Consider the following 8,888-nt stretch of genomic DNA (forward strand, 5'->3'; position numbering starts at 1 on the left):
GTATAGCACTGTGTAAGAAATCAATAGAATGTGGTGAATGGCACTGTGCCGTTGCCAAATTATATTGTGTTAATGTAACTAATCAAAGTTTTCCCAATGCAGATTCATTGGTTCTCCAATGAATGTTTTAGGTGTGTGGTAATATAACCTATTCTTATTTTCTAAACAATTACCCAAGATAATGATTCGTCGTGGTTTAATTGGTTAGGAACAACAAATAGCTATGTATGTGCTTACTGTATTAATCATATTAGTAATTATGTATTTGCCGAGACTGTTTTATGTATATATTAATAAATATATGGCACACATTAATAATGCTCAAATTGCTTTTTTAATGGACCTATCCAATCATTTTGTAACTCTCTGTCATAAAGAGCCAAGGGGTGGAATGTAGTAATGATAGCATTTTACTTTTACTAACAAAGAGGAAGTCTCTCATTGATTTTATGTCTCTTTATGAACAGATTCTAAGTTTGTGCTATTTTTCTTATTATTTACTGATTTTCCTAAATCTTGTGCAGTGGATGATACCCTTGCAAACATAACTCAAACAATGGTTATTTACCAACTCAACATAATGTTGATTTTTAGACAGAGCTGTATGCATTTGTACATTGTGAAGTATATTTTGCCATGTTTGCTGTATAAGCAATATATGAATGTAACTGCACACTTAGCGGTTATACTTAGAATAATGTGATCATCAACTGCTCGTATTGCACCAGTAGTCACATTAATGTAAAAAAAAGGATTACATAAGTACAGCTTTGTTCAGATCTTCTTCAGACCCCACTGGTGAGTTATAAAGGCTGTGCCAGACCTACTCCATTAAAGTATTCCTTAAAGCATGATTGAACAGGGGGCTTCTCATTGAGTATGGGGTCTTCATGCACTGTCTGTTACTAGCTATTATAGGTTAGAAATGGGAAATGCACTTGAACAACCTTATGAAATGTTTAAACATATGTATGCTCCAGTTTTCAAACAATAAAAACTAATTTTAGAAAAGCTGGGTGTTATCTTGACTGTTATTTTGTTTCAAGAAAACAGATAATGAACAAATTGTAAATAATTTAAGATACAGCTTCTTCATGAGCACTATAGTTTTTTATTTACATTGGCTACAAGTAATAAATAAAAATAAACTTTGATATACTATATGACTGATAATTGTCAGGTCAATATAAATAGATATAAAATGAGAAGCACTGTTATTTTGTCCAGCTGACTTTAGGAATGTCGTAATGTTCTGTTAGTGTATCCAAATGTCGATTAAAATCCTGTAAGAAAAAGAAAATATTAATACACATTTAGAAGTTAGTTCATTAAAATGAACAACTGTATGTGTTGGCAACTCTGGGTATCATCCAAAACAGAGGGTTCCGAGCACAGCACGCCTCTGGTTCTACTATTTGGAATGAACAGTATAAGATGGGAAAAATGCCTGAGTGGAATATACCAGAAATCACAATTTAAATATATTAACAATAGTTCCAAGTACATGACAGTCCATGAAAGAGTAAATAGAGCAGCAATGGAATTTCAGATTAACACTGAACAAATCATTTTACCTTAATGACTCATATCTTAAAATTAAAATTTTGGGATTTAGCAGTCCTTTAAAATAGAGCCAATATGAAATGAAGATACTATAGCCAGGCATGCTGAAATGTAACTACTGTAGTTGTAGACGAACTACCAGCTTACTTACCTCTACTCTTTGTTTGTGTGTTTTTGAAGCTTTCTTCAAGATTCTTTCTATTTGCTGCAAAATAAAAAAAATAAAAAAAGAATTAAGCACTGCAGCAAGCAGGGTAATCATTCTGAAGTATTTTAAACAGGTTAATTCCACTTTTTAACTTTTAACTTGATATGAATCATGCAACATTGGCCACTTTCATAATTCAGCTTATAGGTAGTCGATTAATACCTATAACTATTTAAATGTTAATTCCACTAAAAAATGACCAGGTCAGCAGGAACAAGGAGACCGCGGCAAATATCACAGGACACTCTTAGCTCATGTCCAAGTCATTTTTCCAGACCGGCAGTGTGTTACCCACCAATACTACCTCCAGTGGTAGTGAGAAAAGCAGAAACAGCTACAAAACAAAGGGAGGGGGGGGGGGGAATTAGGTTACTATAGAACACCTTTCAATAAATTTTTCTATAGTAAGCTATTTTTATTTTTTTATTTTAATAGCACATTATTTTCAGCATGTTTGTTTTTTTCTGTATATTATTTACACATTAATTAGGGGCACAATGATTTTTTTTTTACATTTAGTGATTTACAGCAATCTAAATTTATACAGTATATAAAGTAATAACTTTCTGTAAGTGTTTAATATACTTGATGTGTCACGCATTTAGATATTTTTTTTTAAAGTCACTTAAAAACTAACCGTGCACTTTCAATATATAGGTTATCAATTTAGAAGTGGCAGCATGGGAAATACAATTGAATGATTGGGGTACATCTATCCACTGAAGCTTTAGGTCATTTAAAAGTTTCAAATTAATTTTAGCCCTAATTGTAGAATTTTTTTTAATACTATTTAGTAAAACTACAGAGTATGACAAATACACATATATACATGTACATGCATATATACATATTTCTTGGGGGGGTTAAGGAAAACAATGCTTAAACAGTGTGGCACTATGAAGGGGGAATGCAGCTTTTATTGGTCCTCCCACTCACACCCCCCTCTTACTGCAGACAGGCTGAAGTGGTAAACGTAGAATGATAGTGTTTACCACTTTAGATGGTAATGCAGCGTTAACCTGTAAATATTTTATTCCATCTCAGGGAAGCCTCTTGAAATTGTGAAATTCATTAAGTCTAATGCACCCCTGGTTCACTTCTAAACAAATGTTTTTCTATGATTATATGATTGACTATTGGCTACATGTTATTTTTATTGAAGTATGTGTACAACATAATATTACATTAAATTAACAACATGTTTTCTCAAAGCAATCTTCCTGTAGTCAATGAGTATCTGTGCGTAGACATCCATGTCCTATACCGGTGTACATATAGTAATCTACAGACATTAAGGGCCTAATTTAAAGTTAGGAGCAAAGCAAAGAAAAAAAAAAAGTGCAAATTTGCCCCTGGACAAATGATGTTGCAATGCAATGGCTGCAAATGCATTTATTTATTTTGCATTCATTTATGGCACATTTTCCCTGCAGGTATACTTGTGAAGACATCTAACTTGGATAGTTTTCCTAAAATATACTGATAAAGAACTTGTCTTTTTCAAATAAAAAATTAAATAGAGACCTTACAAAATAATAGTATATACACATTACTTAATAAGTTTAAAAGAATGTGCAAACAAAAAAAACAAAAAAACAACTTTGCTTACTCTTTTCTCTTGCATTTTTTCAAAAGCAAGTTGAGCTGGTGTTCTCTTATCTAAAGCCGGCTTTTTCTTTTCCTCCTCATTCTTGTTGGTCAAAATTAGTTGCATCATCTTATTTTTATCTTTAGCTTTCTTTTTTCTGGAAAGTAAAACAGTATTATATGCAAAGATAGGACAAAGGTTCATGTAAGAAATATCACCCACGTTAAATGACTGTTAAACCTAAAATACAAGTTGCCTCCTATAGAAAAAGTATGAATACTATTTTTAAATATACACATAGAAGTCTCCATACTTTGACAGAGCTTGAAGTGTTTCACATAATATTTGTATTAGCTTGATCTGTTATTTTACTGCAAACTATGATCAGTAACTTTCTGCAAAAGGTGGCTAAAAGTGAGTAACGCACTGTTCTTCAACAAAATTACTAATGACAGGAAGTTTGTTGCATTAAGGAAAAAAACTCTCCCGTTAAAGTAACTTTAGCTCACATTTGTAAATCTTAATAGCATCTCTTTAAAATAAGTCAACTTGTATCTTAGATATAATGGTTTTAGAGTATGGAAAGAAGCCTGGATATGGGAACCTTCAAAATATAATACAGGGTGATTCAAAAGTCGCAGTACACCCTTTTATTTCAAAAACTCTACAGGAAATTGGGAATCCTGAATACTCCAGTAAGGTATGGGTGACGTGGTCTATCTTTTACGGTATGTACCAAACATGGGCGCCATCTTGAAATCGGCCCAATTCCTGTAGAGTTTTTGAAATAAAAGGGTGTACTGCGACTTTTGAATCACCCTGTATTACAGTCTAATAGTAATACTAATAAAAGCAAAATAGCATTTGCGAGGGTCAGGAGTTTAAATTTAATTCTGTTGTCCACAAGGAGTCAATGTAGCTACTGACAGATAAACCGGCGGGAGAAAAATATAAGGCGGCCAGCAACATTGAAGATAAACTTGAGAGGCAAGGTGGGAGTCAGGTAGGCAAGAGAGAAGATTGTTAAAGAAATCAAGACGAGAGATTAAATGTGAGTGAAAAAGAGGTTTCGTTGCTTCTATGGTGAGAAAGAGCCGAATTTTGGATATACTCTGGAGGTGGAAGTAACAGGATTTTGAGAGGGACAGAATGTGAGGTTTGAAGGAGAGGGAAGAGTTCAAGATGATCCACAGGCATCAGACTTGAGGGACAGAAAGAATGGGTCATATTATTAATAGAAAGAGTGGGGGCAGGGGGTATTTGAGATGATTAACTCAGTCTTGGAAATATTGAGTTTAAGAAAGCGCTTGGACATCCAAGATGAGATGGGAGAGAGACAGTAGGAGACACACTTGATGAATGATAGATTTGGGTATAATCAGCATAGAGGTGGTACCGGAAGCCAAAGTGAGGTCACCAATGGAGGAGGTGTAGAGGGAGAAGAGAAGGGGGCCAAAAGTGGAACTCCAACAGCTAAGGGACGAGGAGGTGGGGGATGTAGAGTCAAGTGTTGAGACTGAAGAGAAGAGGTTGGTTAGATAAGAGGAAAACAAGGCGAGGATAGTGTTAGAGGCCTATAGATTTGATTTGCAAAAGGAGGCAGTAGTCAAAGGTATCGAAGGCAGCAAAGAGGTCGAGAATGATAAGAAGGGAGAAATGCCCTTAAGATTTAGCGAGGAGACGGACAATAGTGACCTTAGTGAGGGCAGTTTCAGTAAAGTGAGGGAACAAAAGCCCGACTGGAGTGGGTCAAGGAGTGAGTGAAAAGAGATAAAGGAAGCGAGACGCTGTAGATAACCCTTTTGAGAAGTTTGGAGGCAAAGGGACGTTGAAGGATATTGCGTTAATTACAGAGGGAGGCAGGGTCAAGGAGGTGGGCAATGTGGGAGTAGGCCTCAAGAGAGAGGGGGCTGAGGAGGTGGGACGAGATGGGGTCAAGTGGGCAGGTACTGGGGGGTGAGAAGGAAAGCAGGGTGCAGAATTCATTTGCAGATGCCAGAGTGAAGGAAGTGGGTAGGCAAGGAAGTAGCAATAACACCACTTCTATGTCAATAGTGTCAATCATTTTTACAATACTAAGTCATGTTATTGTTTTTCTAATTATTTAGGGAAAACTACAAACATAAGTAAAGTTATATTTTAGAATACCAGAAATACCCATATAAAAAGCATTGTTAATTTAAAAAACAATTAACAGACTTCATTAATGAATTTAATCATTAATCAATTTCCATTTTCCCTTTCTATAGTATATATGGCAGAGACATCAGTCTACTATGGAAATCAATACCTATGTAAATAACAGGAAGAATTGTTTTGCTAGTTACTATTAGATCCTATTTGCATTGGATTTATTAGTGCTGGAGACCTACTGGCGCCTCACATGGAAAAGTTAAAAAAAAATGTAAAAAAAAAAAAAGACATATGGAAAGGATGCAAAAAGTCATACAAATTTAGCGTTTATGTATCTCAAATCGAGAATTGTGTATAAATGTGCCATTCACTCTGCCGGGAGATAACATTTTGGGGTACCTGTTTGGAGTTGAGCTATTTGCGTACATTTAACTATGAGCAGAAATCAGATGCAGTGTATCTTTTGTGATTCTCCCTATTTTCCAACATTTACTGCTCAGAACTTAAATCTACATGTTACCAGCTGAAATGTCGTGATAATATGTGAGGGGGAAAAGACACATTATTCGCTCAAGAATAACTAGAGCCCTCCGGTCAAACTACTTACTTCTTTCCCATACTGATATCGCCGATTCCTTTCAATTTTAAACGTCCTCTCTGAGCGCTCTCGTAGTCCGCCATCTCACTCTCCAATTCCCAGGTAAAAATGTCGCCGTAGCTTGAGCACGTTCCACAAATGTACTTTCTTTCTCACTGTGACATCACAAGGTCATGTGATGCAGTCACATGATACATAGTGCAGGAAGCTGCTGGTGCACAGTTTCCTGTTCCTATGTACGTGGAAGACATTGGTGGAGAAAAAAGTAAACAGAAGGGGTAATGTGATGGGGAGGATATGTGTGTGTAAAGCAGCTTCTCAGCATGTGGGCTGAGGGTGTATGTAAAGCTGCTTCGCAGGGAGGCATGTGGGCAGATGGGACATATATGAATAAAACTCATAGTTGCCTACTCTCAAATTTCTGGGAGTCCTCCCGAGAGAGCAGACTAAGCTCCCGGTTTCTAACCACTCAAGCAGTATGGTGCAGGGGGCCGGCCTTAGGATGCGAATAGTGCCCAATTGTTTCCCCGCCCCCTGCTCCAATTGGTCCAAAAAGGCGATTGATGTTTAGGGGGTGGGGCCAAATGTTGCAACACGCCGGAGCCTGCCCCAACAAAGCTGCTGGGCAGAGGGGACCAGTATGTGTGTGTGTGTGTGTGTAGAGCTGCTGGGCAGAGGGGACGTGTGTATGTGTGTAGAGCTGCTGGGCAGAGGGGACGTGTGTGTGAGTGTGTGTGTGTGTAGAGCTGCTGGGCAGAGGGGACGTGTGTGTGTGTGTGTGTAGAGTTGCTGGGCAGGGGACGTGTGTGTGGAGCTGCTGGGCAATGGGGACGTTTGTGTGTGTGTGTAGAGCTGCTGGGCAGATGGGACATGTGTATGTGTGTAGAGCTGCTGGGCAGATGGGATGTGTGTAGAGTTGCTAGGCAGAGTTTGTGTGTGTTTGTAAATCTGCTGGGCAATGGGGACGTTTGTGAGTAAAGCATGTATGCAGAGGGGCCATGTATGAGAAACTCTGCTGGGCAGTGGGGACGTGTGTGTGTGTGTGTGTGTGTGTGTGTGTTGTATAAGATATTCTCTTTCCGTCCTTTTAAATAGTAAATGAGATGAGCAGGTTTCCAAAATATAATATTTCTATAGTTTATTATTAAAATGATACTATTATCATCATCATTTATTTATATAGCGCCAACATATTTCGTAGCGCTTTACAATCGGGAACAAACATAGTAAACTAATAAACAAACTGGGTAAAACAGACAAAGAGATGAGAAGGCCCTGCTCGCAAGCTTACTATCTATTGGACAATGGGAGTTTGACACATGAGGTTAAGTCTACATTTGCAGTCGGCCCAATCAGACTGTAAAGGTAAAAGTGACTCATAAGCTAAATGATCCTGTCACACAACAATGTTGGTCAAGGGGTATTCGAAGAACAGGTGGTAATAGGGTAATGTAGTGAGGTTAAGAGGGTGGTTGAGGAATATTATAAGCTTGTCTGAAGAGGTGGGTTTTCAGAGAATGCTTGAAAGCTTGTAGACTAGAGGAGAGTCTTACTGTGTGAGGGAGAGAATTCCATAGAGTGGGTGCAGCCCGGAAAAAGTCCTGTAATCGGGAATGGGATGATGTAATGAGTGTGGATGAGAGACGCAGATCTTGTGCAGAACGGAGTTGCCGAGTTGAGAGATATTTTGTGACGAGAGGAGATTTATGTTGGTGCAGCTTTGTTGATGGCCTTGTAGGTTAGTAAAAGTATTTTATATTGGATTCGGTAGAAAACAGGCAACCAGTGTAGAGACATACAGAGTGATTCAACAGAGGAATAATGATTTGCAAGGAAAAAACAATCTTGCCGCAGCGTGCAAAATAGATTGTAGGGGTTTGAGTCTGTTTGGGGAAGGCCAGTAAGGAGGGAATTGCAATAGTCAATGTGGGAGATAAGTGCATGAATTAAGGTTTTTGCAGTGTCTTGTGTGAGATATGTGCGAATTCTGGAAATGTTTTTTAGATGTATGTAACATGATTTAGATAGATAAAGAGTCAATGTGAGGAACAAAGGATAGGTGTGAGTCAAGGATTACACCTAGGCAGCGAGCTTGTGGGGTGAGATTTAGGGTCATGTGATCAACAGAGATAGAAATGTCAGGTATGCTCTTGGTGGGTGGGAATATTATTAACTCTGTTTTAGAAAGATTAAGTTTTAGTTGGCAAGAGGACATTCAAGATGAATTGGCAGAAAGACAGTTACACGGGACAACACAGATGTCGAGAGATCAGGAGAGGATAGATAAATTTGGGTATCATCCACATAGAGATGATGCTGAAATCCAAAGGAGCTTATTAGATTTCCAAGAGAAGCGGTATAGATAGAGAACAGCAGAGGACCTAGCACTGAGCCTTGCGGTACTCCAACTGATAAAGGAAGCGGAGCAGAGGCGGCCCCAGAGAAATTAATAGTGAAAGAGCGATTAGAAAGGTAGGATGAGAACCAGGATAGAAGTGTCTTGAAGCCCTAGGGATTGCAGCGTTTGTATGAGAAGAGAGTGGTCAACGGTGTCAAATACAGCGGAGAGATCCAGGGGAATTAGGAGAGAGTAATAGCGTTTAGTTTTAGCAGTTTTCAGATCATGGACAACCATAGTCGACGCAGTCTCTGTGGAGTGTTGAGAACGAAAGCCAGACTGAAGAGGATCCAGCAGCTTGTTTGCAGAAAGGAAGCGTGTGAGGCGAGTGTAGGCAAGTCTCTCTAGAAGCTTGGAGGGGCATGGCAGCTGAAAGATGGGACGGCAATTCGAGAGGGAG

The 8,888-nt window shown here is 38.3% G+C and overlaps 1 protein-coding gene across 1 annotated transcript; it reads right to left on the minus strand.

Annotated features, from left to right (window-relative positions):
* Nucleotides 1-1,088: 1,088 nt before the first annotated feature.
* LOC142107171 (protein FAM32A-like) lies at nucleotides 1,089-6,261 on the minus strand. The gene is made up of 4 exons (XM_075190378.1): nucleotides 6,100-6,261; nucleotides 3,381-3,516; nucleotides 1,715-1,768; nucleotides 1,089-1,283 (listed from the first exon to the last, which is right to left on the minus strand). The coding sequence occupies exons 1-4, from the start codon at nucleotides 6,171-6,173 to the stop codon at nucleotides 1,215-1,217; spliced, it is 333 nt and encodes a 110-aa protein (XP_075046479.1). The 5' UTR covers nucleotides 6,174-6,261; the 3' UTR covers nucleotides 1,089-1,214.
* Between the last annotated feature and the right edge of the window lie 2,627 nt (nucleotides 6,262-8,888).

This window comes from Mixophyes fleayi, chromosome 1 (assembly GCF_038048845.1).
Source record: "Mixophyes fleayi isolate aMixFle1 chromosome 1, aMixFle1.hap1, whole genome shotgun sequence".
Classification (NCBI taxonomy): Eukaryota; Metazoa; Chordata; class Amphibia; order Anura; family Limnodynastidae; genus Mixophyes; species Mixophyes fleayi.